The 19,417-nt window shown below is 35.0% G+C and overlaps 1 protein-coding gene across 1 annotated transcript in view; it reads left to right on the top strand.

Moving 5' to 3' along the window:
- The window catches only part of LOC111419174 (nuclear receptor subfamily 2 group E member 1-like), a 32,767-nt gene extending 25,878 nt beyond the window's left edge, over nucleotides 1-6,889 (top strand). The window contains exons 5-7 of the mRNA XM_071196651.1: nucleotides 6,090-6,229; nucleotides 6,282-6,375; nucleotides 6,425-6,889. Coding sequence (XP_071052752.1) covers nucleotides 6,090-6,229; nucleotides 6,282-6,375; nucleotides 6,425-6,828 — 638 coding nt within the window. The 3' untranslated portion in view covers nucleotides 6,829-6,889. The remainder of the gene's footprint in view (nucleotides 1-6,089; nucleotides 6,230-6,281; nucleotides 6,376-6,424) is intronic.
- The last annotated feature ends 12,528 nt before the right edge of the window (nucleotides 6,890-19,417 follow it).

Below are 19,417 nucleotides of genomic sequence, written 5' to 3'. Positions count from 1 at the left end.
AAACATTTGAAATCAAAACACTTACCCGAAAGAGCAATGCTCTTATTGGATAATGCTCCCTCACATCCAGAAGAACGTACATTACAAACGGATGATGGTAAAATTTCTGTGCAGTATTTGCCTCCAAATGTTACGGCTTTATTACAGCCGATGGATCAAGGGGTAATAGAGGCTTGCAAGCGCCGCTTTAGAAAAATAATGTTGCGGCTTCTTTTAGAAGCAGATTGCTCACTGAAAGAATTTTGGAAGCAATGGAACATCAAAGATGCCATATATGCGGCAGCAGAGAGTTGGGGTGATGTTCCAAATGTACAAAAATCTTGGTTCAAAGTTTGGCCACAACTTACAGAAAATTTCAGTTCCTCCAAAAATGAAGAATCTACTGTAGTGACGTCTAGGCAACTCTTGAATGGCATACAAAATGTTGTAGAATTTGAATTTGTAGACATAACCGACATTGAGGAATGGTTACACTGCGATAAAAACGAACCGGGTTATGAAGTTTTAAATGACACACAGATTGCAACAATTTCGGAACCTACAGCAACGGATGCCACCGATGAGGAAGATGAAGACGAAAACGTTTCTACACCAGAAAAAAAAGTTCCACCAGAAGCTGCACTCTCACATGTAGACGGGCTATTAAGTTTTTTAGATCAACAAAATGATACAGATCACATAGATGTTTTGAACTTGCGGAAAATTCGTTCCAACATATGATTAAAACTTTACAATAAGAAGAAACAGCTCCAAATAACTGATTTCTTTAACCACTAAATAAATTTGAAACATGTTGTTCAATTTATATAGTCTGTATATATGTACTCTATAGTTCCTGTTATTTTCATAATAAAGATTTAAACACTATTATATGCCTTTCATTTATCCGTGCATTTCAATTATCCAGCAACCCTCAACCGGTCATTAGACCGGATAATCGAGGTTCCACTGTATTTCTATAGACAGGTTCTATGTGCCATTGACTATATCCTATCAAACGGGTAAAGTGCCAGGACTTTAAATTTCGTCAACAATCAGGCAGATAGGTGATGCTTTCTGCAGGTGCTCGGTCATTTCCACATCAAACGAGTCAAGTACCATAGTAGGCATTGTTGTGTTGAGCGTTCGTTCTTTTTACATCCTACCGGAATACGAGTATATCGTTTCGTGTCACACGGCTGCTGAACAGTGTAAAGTGAACTTCAAAATGAATTTATAACGTCGCAAACAAGGATTGGAAAGATTAAGTGACGAACAAAGACAACGAAAAAATGCAGAACAATCCTATAAAAGCAAAAATGGAAATGCTGTAGGTGAAAAAAGGAGACCTAATCTAGAAGTGAGTTATTATTTTTAATATAGTTGTACGTGTGTAAATAATGCCATGAACTAGAACCATATTTTTTTGTGTAAACCCTAAAACTCTTACAGATAACAGGTAAATGCAAATTCAGGTGCAAGTCGTTGAATTACGCAAATAGATTAGCTCTTTTTGAAAAATACTACAAGTGCAGAGTTGATGTCCGTGGAAAATACATCATGGGTTTAATACAGTTGACTGGCATGAAAAGGAGAAGGCATGGCTCATATGAAGACCCTCATGACAGTCATCGTCAAACTACCATCCACTATAGCCTTCCAGATGGAGAGGGTAATATTGTAGTTGTTTGTAAATTTACTTTTATGAATACTTTTGCTTTGACAAAAAAGTATTTGGACACTATTATACAAAAGAAAAAAAGCGGCTCATGAAAAAGGACATCGCGTCATCATAACTGCCAGGAAGCAACACGAGTGTATTCTCAGTGGATTTAGAACAAGTCATATTCGTAAATACATTGACGCACTCTGACATGTTTTAATTGAGCCAACTTTCATCCTATAACTTAGGAATCAGCTTTGGGGATAAGACACATTCATACATGTGTTGCTGGCATGAAGGAGTGGCAGGACGTGGCGGTAACGAGATTACGTCTTGCTTATTACGCGTCCTAAATATGGGCATTACAGAAAAAAAGGAATGTTATTATTTGGAGCGATAACTGTACCGCCCAAAATAAAAACAGAATGATTGTATTTATTTACGTGTTTCTAGTGACTTGTGGACTCTTTGACACCATCGAACATAGGTATCTTGTCAGTGGAAAAAGCTTCCTTCAGTGAGACAGAGATTTCGCCTTGATGGAGAAAAGAAAGCGTAAGTGCGCTCTGATGGTACCTGAGGACTTACACGATGTAATAATATCAAGTACACACACACGCCGATTTGAAATAGTAGATATGTCACAGAAAAAATGTTTTGATGTACAAGCGGCAGCCGACAAGATCTTAAATCTCAAAAAAGTGTATATTAGCAAAGTTGTACGATTGAATGTTGACTCCCAACAACCTGATTTTTTGTTTACTGCTGAAGCTTTTTCTGAACTAACACCATGGAAAGCAACGCCGATACTTAAAAGAGGGAAAACTATGCAAGATCTAAAAAATATCACAATTAACCAGCTACCAGACATAAATAAGGTCAGTGACAACAAAAAAAAAAACACTTAATATCAATGATTCCTTATCTGCAAGACTATAAACACCAAGCATTCTACAGTAATTTAACAAAATAATATACAGGCACTTAACCCGTTTCCTATTTTTTTTTTTTATTTATTTTATTATATTAAAATTTTCATTTTTTTTCTATTGTTTTCGTCGTAGCATATTTAGGCGTAAGGCAAATAATATGTGTTAGATAATTATTTAGAAATAAAGTCTGTCGTTTTGGTATGTGAAGGTTTTTTTTAAATTTCTCTGTTTAACAATTTTGGCACTTAGCCCCTTTGTTACTTTTGCTCCTCAATTATAACCTCACAATTCTCATAAACATATTGTTATTTTTATTTTAGATTTTTTTTTTGTTGAAGGTTTTCGAATTCTTTTTGTTTTATATACGTTTTTTATGTTTATGTTTTTTGTGATTTGGTAGGTTGGAAGATTATTTATAACAGTCCATAAAATGTTTCTGGTTACTTGACTTGAAATTAACAATGAAGTTGAAGTAAAGTTTATTATTAAGGAATGTTTAGTTCTTTTAAAATAAACTAACAATTATTTATAAATAAATGGTTAACGTGATCAATCAGAATTGTTTTAAATATTTTCTTCTTAGTTTATGTTAATTATAAGGGTTATTGTTAAAAATTATTAAGTTCTTTTAAAATATTATATAATTAATAATTATTTATTAATAAAAACTTAATGTGTTTTGTTTTGGTTATAATTTTCTGTCTTTCCAGTTTATAATAATGTAAATTCTTGCATAAGTATACAGGGTGTTTCGGTGACTCGGGGAACAAATTTAACCACATATACTAGAGTGAAAATGATGACGATTCATGTAAAAAAAATTAGTAAAAGTCCTCAAATTTCGAAGATACAGGCCATCAAAGTTATGAAATTTTAACACATTTTTCTAAATATCTTAAACACTATTTATGGTAATGTGCTGAAATTTGGTACAGTATAAACTAATATCACGTAAAACCATTGGGTAATTTATAAGTTGGATCGGTCCGCGGGAACAATGCTATACAGGATGTTCCTAAAGTTTGTTTGCTCAGAACTTTTTTATTCGATCGTAACCCTACATTTATTTTTACAGTTTCTAATAGAAAATTTATTTTAGAAACTTTTATTACTCTTAGATAATATTGATAAAAATCACCGTTTTCGTGTTAAATGCAAAAATGTTAGGTTCCGATTTCAATAACACTAAAAAAAAAATCTAAGTCGGCCATGACAAGTGCAAATCGAACTGAGCCGTCATAAATATTATGTATGTAACATTTCCAAGTGTAGATTAGGTAAATCCCTTTTTAATTTGTTTTAGTTGATTTAATAAAAGATAATACAAAACAATAAATTTAATTTTAACGACAACGCTAACAGGAAAAATAAAACAAATACATAAAACAACAAGACAAGTAATAAAAAATACTATAGGAAATGTTCAAAAAGACCACTGGTATTTAACGGAACGTCACTAAGAACTCGTGCAATCCTTCCAAATGTTGATGGTATGTAGGGCCATCAAGTCTTGACGGCAAGAAAACGAGACCAACAATGACATCCCCCACAATCCCAGCCCAAACATTGAGAGAAAATCTCCATTGAGATTTCCAATTTTCTTCAGCCCAACTATGTAAATTCATTAAATTATTCCTTAAACATATTTTAATTATTCCATCTTTGGAAAAAGTAGATTCATCGGTGAAAAGTATTTTTTCTAAAAACTGATTATCAATTTGTATTTTCTGTTGCATTTTCTGGCAATATTCCAATCTAATTGGATAATCAGTAAGCTGTACTTCCTGAACCTTACAGCAGTGAAATGGGTAAAGCTGCTGCTCTCGAAGAATACGCCACACAGTCGTTTTTGACGTCCCAAATCGCCTAGTCATGTCCGAAGTACTAGTGGTACTATTTTCTTCTGCATGTTCTAAAATTAACTCTTCCAATTGAGGAGTTCGAACAGATCTAGGGTTGCCGTTGTTCAGAAAGATATGTTTTAGTGATCCATTTTCTCTTAATCGGGCTTCAATTCGAGAAAACGTTTTTGTGTTGGAGGTTCTACGATTCGGGAATTTTTGCCGATAATAAGAATAATAATAATAATAATAATACGTGTTTACAACTGTCAATGAATTCGTTTGTTAATTGTCATGGCAGACTTAGACTTTTTTTTTAGTGTTATTGAAATGGGAGCCTACCATTTTTGCATTTAACATGAAAACGGTGATTTTTATCAATATTATCTAAGAGTGATAAAAGCTTCTAAAATAAATTTTCTATTAGAAACTGCAAAAATAAATGTAGGGTTACGATCGAACAAAAAAGTTCTGAGCAAACAAATTTTAGGGACTCCCTGTATAGCATGGTTGCCGCCGCCGCGCGATCAAAATTGGTTCAATGATTTTGCTTGATATTTGTTTACCCTGTACCAAATTTCAACGCTCTACCATAAATGGTATTGAAAATATTTAGAAAAATGTGTTAAAATGTTTGAACTTTGATGGCCCATATCTTGGCCATTTGAAGACTTTTATAATAAATTTTTATCACCAATCGTCATCATTTTTGCTCTAGTATATGAGGTTAATTTTATTCCCCGAGTCACCGGAACACCCTGTATACAGGTAATTCAAATTCGACCCCCACCATTGGGATCTCAGAAACCATCAGAGATACAGAAATGGTTAAATGGGGGCAAACTTAGAGCTCATCATTTTTCAAGAAAGTTTTAGGATCTAGCCGCTTTAGTTTTTAAAATATGGTCGAAACAAAAAAATTACTTTTTTGTATAAGAATTTCGAATTTCCCGCTAAGTTGGTACATCTAACATGGCGACCTTTCTGGCTTTATTTTAGGCGTGGTGGGGATAACAGCATACGCACTCTAGATTATATATAAGACTCAATGGCTGTTGTACAAACTGTTTTTGTCGGTGGGATTGCTATCGGCGAAATAAAAGTCGGTTGGTAGTAGTTTTTCCCTAACGTCTCTCTTTGAAGTTTGAATTATGACTTTGACAATAATAACAATTGTTTAAAAAAAAATTTCACGACAGACAACTGACACAACGTACGTATAGGGTTAATCGAAGGTAGATAAACCTAAGGTATGCTTATACGGCGAACGAATTGGCCCTCGCACGTCATAACTGCGTCATAGCCATTGTAAACAAACCTACACTTAGAATAATAGATAATAGTTGTTGCTAAGCTATGACGCTGTAAGAGCCAATTCGTTCGCCGTATGAGCATACCTTTGGGTTAATCGTTAATATTATAGGCTAACCTATGAAGTAACCATACAAAGTTTTTAAATAAAACCTTGGTAACCATAAATATCTAGCGGATAACTGTTTTATCGGAATACCCGATAAATTATCCTGCCGATAATCTCACCGACAAAAATATCCGCACATTGTAATACAGTACAAACTAACTTATCGGCTAGATAACGCTATCGGGAAGTTTATCAGTATATTGTACAACCGGCCCTTAGTAAAATTGCCAAAAAATATAATCGAATTATTTTAGATCAAGAAGAAAAAGAAATAAGAAAACCTCTTCACCTTCCATCAGTTTCGTTATTCCCGGCCGAAAATGTTTATGAATCAGCAGCAAAATTATTATTTTTAGCAATAAAATGGGCCAGAACGATACCTTCATTTTTACAAGTATTATAACATCCTTCTTTATATCTCAAAAATTCTTTCATATAATTTTTAGTTATCATACCGAGATCAATCTGTTTTATTAGAAGAAAGTTGGAGTGAATTATTCGTTTTAACAGCAGCTCAGTGGGCTTTACCTGTAGATGAAGGTAAATTTTGTCAATCGAAATCTTTCTTTTAATCATTAAAATTGTTTAGCTTTGTTGGTGAGTAATGCAATGGCTCCAACGACGAGACATTCGGCTTTAGAAGAAGACGCGAGAAAGCTCCGAGAGATAATCTCAAGATTGACTCTTTTAAGAGTGGATCATACCGAATACGCTTGTTTGAAAGCTCTCGTTCTTTTTAAAGCGGAATGCCGAGGTCTCTGCGAACCTACTCACGTCGAACTTCTTCAAGACCAAACTCACGTTATGTTACACGAATATTGCGGGCAGAGTAAAAGTTCGCACAAAGGAAGATTTGGAAAATTATTGCTAACTTTACCGGCTGTTCAAGCGGTTGGTAAACAAGGATTGGAAGAGTTACTTTTTAGACAAACCGTTGGGGACGTTGCAATCGATAAGTTATTAGGTGATTTAGCTAAGGTTGCTAATAATTAAAATTATGTTTGATTTTTATTGTATTAATGTCGCAGTAATAAAGAAAAATGCGTAAAAATTATAGGTTTTTTTTATAAAATATTGGATTACTGCAACTTTAAGATTATTATATTTTACAAAATCATCATCATGTCCGTTATTCAACATGAAACTTTTGGACACATAGTCAAAAATTTTCTAAATTATCGACTGTTTGTAAGGTTTTAGAGAGGTTAATTAACATTGATCTTTACAAATTAGGTAGTGTGACAAGAAGAGTTCTTGTTGATATCAAGAATCTTTAGTTTATTTTATGACCTATGCGAAGTTAGCCCCCAATTTTTCTAGCCCCCAATTAGATAGGATTTTACATGTATAGTATTTTGATTATAACAAGAGAACTAGTCAACCGATTTCGATAAACAATGTCTCATTCGAAAGCTTAATCTTTGGCCAATACGAAAGTGGAAATGCCCGATTTGAAATCTCTTTCGAATTCCGCTAAAACGCCAAAATAATGCGAAGGTACACGAAAACAACACAGAAATGACCTTTTTTAAGTGGTGATAACTCGTAAACGATGTACCCGATGATCAAGATCTATACGTCATTCGATTCTTCATAGTTTCTTCTATCGAAACCATAAAATGCCCGATTTCAATTCTCCCCCGTTAACCCTGTACAGCTCTCGGAATGACACCGTGTTCCGTGTGGCTCGTTGTTTATGCACGTGTGAACGCCCGAAAGTCTAGCCCCCAATATAAAAAAATTAATTTAAACTAAATCGACTATACGAATTTGACGGATTTTAATGATTTATATCTCAATTAAAAGTGTGTGTCTGGCCGAACGCGGTTTTCGAAATGCCCGATTCTAAATATTTAAGGATTTTGATTAAAACATCAAAAACGAATTAATCAAACACATCAATTATCTTCTTAACTAATTGACCAATTTTAGTCATCAACATCTCGATCGAAAGTATGATCTACAATGAATGCGAAGGCGGAAATGCCCGATTTCAAAATTTACTAATTACCTACGTACGGTTATTTAACACGTTCGCTACCACAAGGTATACGAAAGATGCTCATGGTAGACTGAAGACAATTTATTCTTATTTTCTTCGAAAATTTTCTGTTTTTGTACCAGGAATATAATATATAGTAAGAAAATTATGAGAACTTGTTTTCATGAACACGTCACACCAGTGTGACGGAGGTCTATATGTACAACTTTTTACCTATTGACCACTTGACACATATATGTGACATTATAAAATTAAAACTGTATACATTTTGAAACAATTTAAATTTATTTCTAATATTACAACATAACAAAAATATCCTTAGAATAAAATATTTTTCAGATACAAAATGTGAAAAATAAGAAAACAGAACTTTTATGATTGAAAACTATCAATTAATTTTATTTGAATTGTAAAATTCAAGACTCATCAAGATTTATTTCGTATGGTATTCTTTAAAACAGTTATCAATACATAAACCAACCGGTTGGTCATCAATTTTACAAGTGTCGCAAACATAAAAGGTAGCAGATCTTTTCTTTTGTTTGGAACACATGCTACATCTCACTCTTTTAGCTACTTTTTTGGGAAAATGTTGATCTTCTGTTGTCCTCTGTTCTTGATTTACAATAATATTATGTTGCAATAATTTATTTGCTATTGCATCTCGATATTGTAAGTAGGTCATCTTCTTACGTACAACTTTATTGTAAATATAACATGAATTCCAAATACACACATCTAGAAGATGAAAGAACATCTTTAAATACCAACGCACATATTTGCGTGGTGTGGAGTAGTAGGACACCATTTGGTCAGTTCGGTCAATGCCTGACATATAATTATTATAATCAACGATAGTGATTGGTTTGAATTTATAATTTCCCTTTTTGTTAGCCACTTCTTGGAATTCAGCTGAATGTTTTGTAGAGATTGATAAAACCTCTCGTTTATCTTTCCATTTTTGAACAAGGACACAATTTTTTCTTTGGAAAATAGAGTCACTTTTCTTCAGCTTCGTAGACACAACTTTCACAGGATTGCCTTTTCTATTTTTTCGAAGCGTACCGACTACATGTGTTTTGTCCTTGTAAAGGCATTCTGCTAGCTTTACACTGTTATAATAATTATCCATGTAAAGTGTATGACCTTTACCTAAATAATTTTTAACGAGTTCATAAACTACAGAAGCAGCATGTCCATTTTCATTGTTGACGATTCCTTTTCCACAATAAACTAAAATATTCAGCAAAAATCCATCAGGTGTACATAATAATTCATACAATTTTATTCCATATTTTGCCTTTTTGTTCGGTATGTACTGTCTAAAGTTCAAACGTCCTCGCCACAAAACTAGTGCTTCGTCTAATGAAAGATGTTCACCAGGATAATATAAACTTTGTATATTATGTAAAATATGATTCAAAACTTGATCAATTTTATGCATTTTATAGGATTTATCATCTGTTTCTTTATAAAAACATAAACATCTTAGTATGTTTTGAAAACGGTTTCTTGGCATATTATTTCCAAACAATGGGTGATAGTAGATACTATTTTTACACCAATAACTTTTTAATGATGGCATTTTTATATTACCCATTACGATGCATAATCCTAGAAACTTTTTTATTTCGTCAGAAGTAGTTGGAAACCATCTTTTCATATTTGACTTACGTTTTAGGTTTTGATTTTGAATCATATAATTAGCGCGAGCATTTGTCCAATCACAAATTTTTTCAATAAGCTTTTCATCAAATATCAACGAAAATACGTCGTACTCTGAAGATTTTAATGAGATATTATATTTCAATCCTTCTTTTTCACTAAATGGATGTAATTGTGGGCTTTCGTCAGTATCAGTCCAATTTTCTTCTCCATGTGACGAGTTACAATCTTGTGAGGTATCGTCAGAATCTGATGGTGCAAAACTACTCTCAGACTCAGAAAACGGTTCTTCAAAACTATCATTTTCGTCGACAACCATAATTTTTTTTGTATCATTCTCTAATTCCTCCTAGATAGCAGTTCTCTTACGACTGGTACTAGCCATAGTAAACCTATAATAAATGTATTGATAATAACAAAACACCATCGTCAACCCCTGACCATCCAAGGTTGACTAGACCACTAATATATCAAGAATTTCACGAAAATTTACATTGAAAAATAATCATATTTACCTTTTCCTGCTAAACACAATAAAATTAATAATAAAATTATTATTTTATTAATTTCCAGCCGCACATAGAAACAGAATATGACTATAACATCAAAATTTAAAACAAATTTTTTTTGAATCAACTAAAACACAAAACCGCAGACCATGTGGCACGTGTTTGTATCAAACAAATATCGAGATCGTGGAAACAGCAATATACGTATATATAGACCGGTTTATAAGAAAACGTGTTTGAAACATTGTGATCTCGGTGTCACATATATGTGACGCCGGTCCTGTAAGGAAATTCATGCGTCACATATGTGTGACGCTTGGTAGCGAACATGTTAAATGAGTCCACGTATCTACCGACTGGAACTCTAGCCCCCAATACGAAAAAATTTTTTTGATTAAATTCGCTATAACTAAAGAATGGTTTTACCGATTTTAATGTTATATATCGCAAATGAAAAGGTTGCGTCTGGCTGAATGTAGAAGTTATAAACATTAAATTAACAAGGTGTATACACGCATAACATTGTATTACATGAAACTCTAAGTGCATTTTTCTCGAAACATCCTTTTTACATCTGGTTAACACGATTCCTAAAAAACTACTCATTCGATTGACTTGAAATTTGAACTGCAGTTTCAAATAGCATCTTTCTATCGTATGATCTACAGAGAAGCTGATACGATATATACATGATTTATTTTTGAGATAAACTTATGGATTTGAAGAAAAAAATCGATTATCTTAATTTGACTAGGCGCCATTTTGCCAATAACATTTTTTTTGCTTAGTTCTAGTTCAAACGATAATCACAAGTACATATATAGAAAAGAACATAATTTGATTTTTGAGTTTCAGATCATTTCAAGGATAGATATTGTGTCAACCAGCAACTTAGACAATCCACGTACCAACTTGGTTGAGGGACAATGTAAAGATTATTTTCTATAAACAATTCTTTTTGAATAAGTAAATATATCATAAAAAACATATCAAAACATATGCAAAAGATTAAATTGAAATACCACATAATTTGGTAGCAAAAAATTCCCGAAGAAATTATTTTATTTGATACAAAAAAAAAAGATGGGGGAGTCCCATTAAAACGTTTGAATTATACTAGTATTATTTGGAGTAGTTTACACTCAATTTCAAATTATTTCATGTTTTGACAATGTTGATTAAAGCTTTATAATTTTTCAAGCACAAAATGCAAAAATTTATTGATTGGTACCATTTTTCAAGCACAAATCCTTAAAAATTACAAAGTTCAAATCGCGAATTTTCCCGATATGTTTTGATCAATTAATAAAATTGAAAACGACTCACCGAATGGATGTTATTTTCCTGGGATTTTACTTCGAAGTTCAGCTGGAAAGAAACGATAAACTAATTTATTGTGACAAAAAAAATGAATTAATACGATACCTTTTAACATCCATAAAATAGCAATCCCATGATTGTCTAATCACATCACTAATATCACCTAACACTTAGCATAAATATAGCACGCATTTATCTTAATTCAAATAATAAGTTTTATTTTTCTAAACTACTTTATCACCCTTAAATGCCCGTATATCAACTAAAATGCGTTATTAGCGAATCAACTTCCAAACATCCCCTCCTTAATTTATTGTGGGAAGAAGGAATACTGGAGGTGAATAAACAAAAAATGTAAAGACGACGGGCCGAAGCGGTTTTAAATCGTTTTTTGGTTTCAAAACTCAACCTTTCAATAAAAAAATTACTCGTTTTCTCGAAACATTTCAAATAAAACTTACGTCATTTTACTAAAATAAAACGCACTAATCGAATTTCAATGTCCTGCAAAAGAAAGCCTATCCGCCAATATAAAAAAAATAATTTAAACTAAATCGACTGTAATTAATAATAATAATAACTTTATTAGTGCTCTATGCCCAAGGTTTACACACGTCATTTTAAACAGAATATACAACAAAATACAGACGCAGGAGCCGAGAAGAAAATACAATAAAAATACATTCATACAATGACAATATCACTCCTTAAAAACTCCTCGACTGAGTAGAACGCACCCGTCATCAGGAAATTCTTTATAACAGTTTTAAATTGCTTGTGTTGTCGTGCTCTAATAGATTGCGGTAACTTATTATACAAAATCTGACCAGTATACAAATGACCTTTCTGCGTTCCACTCAACCGACAAAAATCTACGCACATGTTCGTACGGTTTCTGGTAAAGTAACTGTGCACGTCGGCGTGCGTCTTATACTGTTTATCATTACTATGAATATACAGCAAACATTTTAGAATAAACAGTGATGGAAGCGTTAGAATATTCAAGGATTCAAAGGCGAGGCGAAAATCTTCCCTATAACTAAGTTTTGCCAACACTCTCACAGCTCTGTGTTGTAAACCAAACACATAATTACTTGCTGGACTCCCACCCCAGGCAATAATACCATAGTCAATCATTGAGTGTATCAGCGCATAATACGCTGTTTTGGCCACCTCGACAGATACCGAGCTCACTAGTCTACGTAGTAGAAAAATGTTTCTTGAGATTTTTTTACCAATTTCAGCCACATGCACATCAAATTTCAGATCTCTGGAGCTCACCGTTATGCCCAGCAATCTAGCAGGGGGGAAATCACCCATACAGTCCCGTTTTAGGGTGAAAAGTGTCTGAACCGTTTTGTCTTTATTCAAACATAGTTCATTAGCTGCACACCAGTCGTTCGCAGCAGTCAACAGTTTGTTTGAGGAAGACATTACCTCCTCGTAGTTTAACCCGGAGACAAGCAATGTGGCATCATCAGTGTACAACAAACACTTTACACCCTCTCTATTTAAATCAAAGCGAAAAACAGACTTCAGCTTCAGGAGAAGAATACGGTGCGACACACTATCAAAAGCACGAGACAAATCAAGAAATAGAGCAGCACAGTACTCCCGATCTTCATACGTACTGTGACAGACATTCATAAAATTAACAATCGCATCCCCGGTGCTCCTACCAGGTCGAAAGCCGAACTGATTCTCAAAAAGCACATCATACAATTCCACGTGTGCCATTATTTGTTTGTAGATTACGCGCTCAAATATTTTGGACAGTATCGGGAGAATGTTAATGGGACGATAATTCGAACAATCGTTTTTATCCCCATGCTTAAAAATAGGCACAATGGAAGCTATCTTTAATTGATCCGGGAAAGTATGTGATCGCATCATGCTGTTAACCATTATGGTAAGGGGCGCAACCATGAGGCTAATGTTACATTTTATAGCCCCCGTTGAAACACCGTATATGTCTCTAGTTCCGTTTGTCTTTAAACACTGTAGAACACTTCTAACTTCACTCTCTGATACCTCAACAAAAGAGAAAACAGGAACATTGTCAAAGTTACTACGACACAGATGCAAGGGGGACCCAATAGACAGGCCGAGTTTAGCAACATTGTTATTAGCGACATTTACAAAAAAGCTGTTTAGATTATCGGGATCCATATCCGCAACATTCTGCTTGTCCACACTGACCCTGCACCCATTAATCAAAGTCCAAGATGCCCGCGATTTGTTGCTCGATGCGTTAATGTATCCGACAGCGGCCTTCCGTTTAGCCTCAACGATGCCATTACGGTACGCCGACCTTGCTCTATCCCTCATTTCCTTAAGATTAGCAGTTCCATAACGATTGAAAAGATTGGAAGCGAGATCACACCTGAGTCTCATCTGACGCAGTGTATTATTGAACCACTTTACGCCTCCGTCACAATTTCTAACACGTTTTCTAGTTAGAGGATACGCCATATAAAAAGTTGATAGAAATCTATGAAAGAAATAGTCAAATCTATCCTTGAAATTGAAACTGTCATCACAGAGAAATTCCCAAGTATAACCCTGAAAGGATTCAAAGAATCTCAAATTCCCCTCAACGGTAATCCGCCTGTACATTACAGAACTGTAGTCAATTCCAATTGGAAGTCATACTGCAGCAGAGACAAATTGACCATGGTGATCAGAGATATTATTCACGACCACCCCAGCTTTGAACCTGTCCTCAGCAAAATTAACAAATATATTGTCAAGACAGTTTTTGCCCCTGGTGGGTCCGGAGATAGATGGTGAAAACCCGAAAGAAGAAAAAATATTACACAGTTCAATAGCATTTGACTCTCCGCTACCAAATCTGACATTGAAGTCACCCAGGACCACAACATGCTTGTGGTTCGCAAGAGTGCCCAGAACACGCTCCATAATGTCCTTAAAAGTTGTAAAATTCCCAGATGGGGACCTATATACGCATACAATCACAATACGAGAGACCTCGCAACGCAGTGCCGCCAATTCACAATCCATCTCCACCGACAAGTCATTTATGTCACCCAACAAACTACATTTCCGGTCTCTTTTCGCGAATATCGCCACTCCACCATGGATGTGATCCGTCCTAGCAAAGTATGAAAGAGCAATCCACCCCCCAACTGACACACCAAGCTGAAACTCCAAATCAAAGAGAAAATGCTCACTTATGCACATAAAATCAAAGACAATATTGTAAGTTTCGAGAAATATCTCAAGTTCACCTAATTTTTGACGCAAACCCTGAGCATTAATGTGAAAAATGGAAATAATTGAGTTATCAACGGTCGCCACGGGATAGGATTGGATGAAAGAGGTAAAAGGCTCCAATTCATTCACATTGTCAAACACACGCCGACGCACACACCGCATCCGTAGAAATATAAACTAAGTTATCATTGGAGTTCGGATAAAAGAAACATTTATGGGTATCAATTACCTTATACAACGCGTTAAAAACCTTAGATTTAGCTTTCATATCCAAGTGGATGTTAATCTTATTACAATAGCAATTACCCAATATCTCATTAACATCTAAAAAAAATAATCCTTTACTCTGATATCTAACACAGTACTTAAAAAGGTCACAATTCATCTCAAAAATAAGTTCATTGACATTAAACTTCGGATTTATATAAGGGATGGACAATATTACAACATTAGTATGTCCCAGTTTCGTCAATATTTTGTGCAATTTAGATACATTTAACTTCCAGTTACACAACGCATCATTCGTAGTTGCAAATATTAAAACATAGTCATTTTTAGTAAACGCACTTGCCAAAGCGCCGGCATCGGAAATAACATCCAATAAACAAGCATTTGGTTTGAAAATAACTTCAAGATCTGGTAGTTTATTCCCACGCATCCCAGAAATGAAACGACCCTGACTATCCGCCAATAGTAGCGTTCTAGATGACGCAGAGGGCTTCTTCTGTTGAGTAGCTTTAACACTGTTGTCGTCGGACAGCACTCTTCGCGATCTAATTAGAGAACGGTTTGACTGATTTTAATGTTTTATATCTCAATCGAAAGTTTGGGGGCTAGACTTCCAGTCGGCAGATTCACGGGATCATTTCAATAGCCGTACGCAGGTAATTAGTAAATTTTGAAATCGGGCATTTCCACCTTCGCATTAATTGTAGATCATACTTTCGATCGAGATGTTGATGACTAAAATTGGTCAATTAGTTAAGGAGATAATTGATGTGATTGATTAATTCGTTTTTTGTGTTTTAATTAAAAATCCCTAAATATTTAGAATCGGGCATTTCGACAACCGCATTCAGCCAGACACAAACTTTTAATTGAGATATAAAACATTAAAATCCGTCAAACCGTTCTCTAATTATAGTCTATTTAGTTTAAATTATTTTTTTTATATTGGGGGCTAGACTTTCTAGAAATCGGTTGACTGGTTCTCTTGTTATAATCAAAATACTATACATGCAAAATCCTATCTAATTGGGGGCTAACTTCGCATAGGTTATTTTATGCCATTAGTTTTGATAATATATATACTTAGCTCCAACGAGCTGTATAAAGTTGTGTAAAGATACTATAATACTTTGCAACTCAATTATTTTCAAATGAAGTATGAGATCCAGCATTTCAATATTTATGTTGAAAGAATTTTATGATAGCCTTTCATTAGATGAAATTTGACTAAACGATATCTGGAGATAATCTGGTATATAAATTTGCTAAACTCTGGCTGGTTCTCTTCTTGAAGTTTTAAATTGAGATCGTTCATATGCTTGGTGATATCTGAATAAAAAACGAATTTTTATAACCTTTCCGCGCTATAGACCAGTCAGCGGATAACTCTTCACTTTGGATAATTTTTCGGTAATCAAAAAATCTCGTTAGAATTTTTTCACAGCTGAGGCTTCATTCGTTGTTCAATTTGAAGTACTTTTCTGCATACACATAGGAACCGGAATTACTTTTTACTGATCATCACAAATCCCATCACATCAAAAATCCAAATGGTGGAGAAACTCTAAATGATTTTTTTTATACAGGGTGATTCACATCAGAACCGACACAGAGCAGGGACATGTAGCCTGTACATGTCCCTTTATACAGCTAATCATCTAATGCCCCGATATACATCTGTGATCTTATGATCGTGCCATTTGATTCAGTCAGCAGATATACCTTGATTCCTTACTTGTGACGCCTGTTTTTATATATTGTCGAAAGACTAGCAGACCACGCCACAACACCATTCGAAAATAGGCATTGGACCTATTGCAGATTTATACAGGGTGATTTACATAAGAACCGACACAGAGCAGGGACATGTAGAGGACAATAAATTAAGATGATTTAATGATTTAACGCAACAGAGATAAGTTGCGTTCAATCATCTTAATTTATTGTCCTCTACAGGGTGTCCCAATTTCGATGTCCGCATAGGCTATCTCCGAAACTAAAAGAGATAGAAAAAAAGTAGCTTACATGTCATGATCTCGTTTTTCGAGAAAATGCTAATGCCGAAAACTCCGAACAGCTATCGTCTTTTGTTTTCGCCCTATCGGCAAAAAGTGAAAATTTTACGAAAACGACAATCGCGAATATCTCACTTATTATCAAAGATGGAGTATTATAAATAAAACATTATATGGGCAACTTTTTACGAAGAATTCAATGGCGTAGGTAGAATTTTTTTCCCATCTTTGATTTTCGAGATTTTAGACGTAACTTTATTTTTTTAAATGGAAACCATAGTTGACTATGATCTAAAATAATTTGTTATTTTCTTCTGATAACAAATGTATATAGTTTGTGGGGTATATTTCTTATAGTTTTTGAATAATTAACAAAAATTCATTTTGTTCTATCTAAAACTAATGTATGTATTTAAAAGTTATGTTGCTATGGTGATAACCATACATACTATGATGGCACATAATGTATCAAATAATTGCTTAAGTTTGTATTTAAAAATTCGATAACAACTCTGGCATTATGTGCTAGTATGAAGCACCAGGATGTCAAGTGTCAAAGTGTAACAAAAATGAATAAAACTTTACAATGAATTTCGAAAATTATGAAAACTGTAACATGATGGAATGCTATATGTTATCAAATAAGAATGCGACGTTAGCCGCGGAATTATATTTCACAAGGTATCCGGAAAGAAGACAACCGCACGTAAGAAACTTCAGCCGGTTAGCAGAAAACTTAATAGATTTTAGCAAGAGGATGAAGTCAATGTGTTGGCTTCACTTGCGATAAATCCATCAACATCTTGCAGAGAAATTGAACAAGACGTCTGACCCAAAAGCCGCTGCTCCCGAATGTGAAAGAAAAATAAGTATAAACCATACAAGACGAGGCTAACTCATTATTTACGTGCCGGAGATGTCAATCTAAGATTAGAATTTTGTAGATACACTGTTGGAAATAATTCACGAGCACATCCTATATAATCTGAACGCGTAAAGATAAATCCTTAATATTTGCGGAGCACAAAGCTTTACTGTAGATGAGTTTATTCAGCGAGTTTCGAGTTGTTCCGTCGCGGCATTGTTGACTGAGCCGCCCTTCCAAGTGGAACATTCCGTCGCTATGGAGACGGAAGTGGATGGAAAATACCGGTCGTTTTTAGTGTGGTGTGAGGGACTACATTGTTATCGTACTCTGTGCGCAATGGATAGACGATCGCGTTACTTAAGCGAGTTTGAGCGAGGAATGTTTGTCGGTATGCACATTGAGGGTGTATCGTTTCGTGAAATTGCACGTCGTCTCGAGCGGTCGTTATCGACTTTTGGTAGATAGCGGACTGTGCGCGCGTCGTGCGATACAGCGGATTCCAGTAACACCAGAGCACCGCAGCATACGTCACGAGTGGGTCGACGCTAGGCATTAGTAGGTTGCCGAGTAGAGGGACATTTTGTTTTCCGACGAATTAAGATTCGAATTGAGCACCGGTGATGCGCGAATTTTAGTTCGTCAGAGCCGTGGTGATCGTCTACTCGAGCAGTGTGTGCAAGAACGCCCTATCCACCGACAACCGAGCATTATGGTATGGGGTGCGATTACATATGGTGGACGTACACGTCTGCTGCGTGTATAGCAAACCATGACGGGTCAACGATACGTAGATGAGGTGCTCCGGTCTGTTGTGCTTCCCTACGTTCGGCGGCTCCCAGGTCTGCTATACATGCAACATACGACAGTACATCGGGCGTGTTGTACAGACCTTTGTAGAAGAGCACCGTATACGAATGCTTCCATGGCTAGCTTGGTTTCCGCATCTGAATCCGATCGAACATGTTTGGGAAATGACTGGTCGGAGACTTCTACGTTATCCGCCTTCCTCGGCTAACGTTGAGGAGCTATGGAGGCGAGTTGAAGTGGCATGGTTGGCCATCCCTCTTGCTACAATACAGCGACTTATACACTCCATGCCACGTCGTGTAGCGATGGTACGCGAAGCTCACGGGGATGATACTCTCGCTATTGATGTTTCTCCTCCCAGCAGAGTTGTGTAGCTCTCCATGTGAGAGTAAGTTACACTACTTTAGTACTACTTCCATATCAAATTTTATTGCGCTAGACACACGCGTTCAGATTATACAGGGTGTGCTCATGAATTATTTCCAACAGTGTATTTAGAAAAATTAAATAATCTGCTGTTTGTTCAAAATGTCATCTGGACCGATGAAGTCTCTGAGTGTTCAAAGAAGATCAGGGTTCAATGTATGGTGTGCCCTTTTAAATAATAGAATTTTGGCATATAGTATCTACCATAAAAACTTAAACTAAGGTAAATAGTAATACCTCAATATATTAAGGCAGCACATTGAGCCTTTGGTCGACAATTTGCCATTAAATATGTCTCAAATGATATATTTTCAATATGACGGAGCACCAGCACATAATGCCAGAGTTGTTAGTGGATTTTTAAATACTGCTACAAACTTTGGCAATAATTGGAAACAATGTTTTCCATCATGGTATGTTTATCACCATAACAACAGTTAAGTTTTAAATACATACAATAGTTTTAGAAAGAACAAAAAAATGGATACATTATGGTTATCACCATAGC

This window comes from Onthophagus taurus, chromosome 6 (assembly GCF_036711975.1).
Source record: "Onthophagus taurus isolate NC chromosome 6, IU_Otau_3.0, whole genome shotgun sequence".
Taxonomy (NCBI): Eukaryota; Metazoa; Arthropoda; class Insecta; order Coleoptera; family Scarabaeidae; genus Onthophagus; species Onthophagus taurus.
This window is presented reverse-complemented; position numbering and strand designations above follow the sequence as displayed.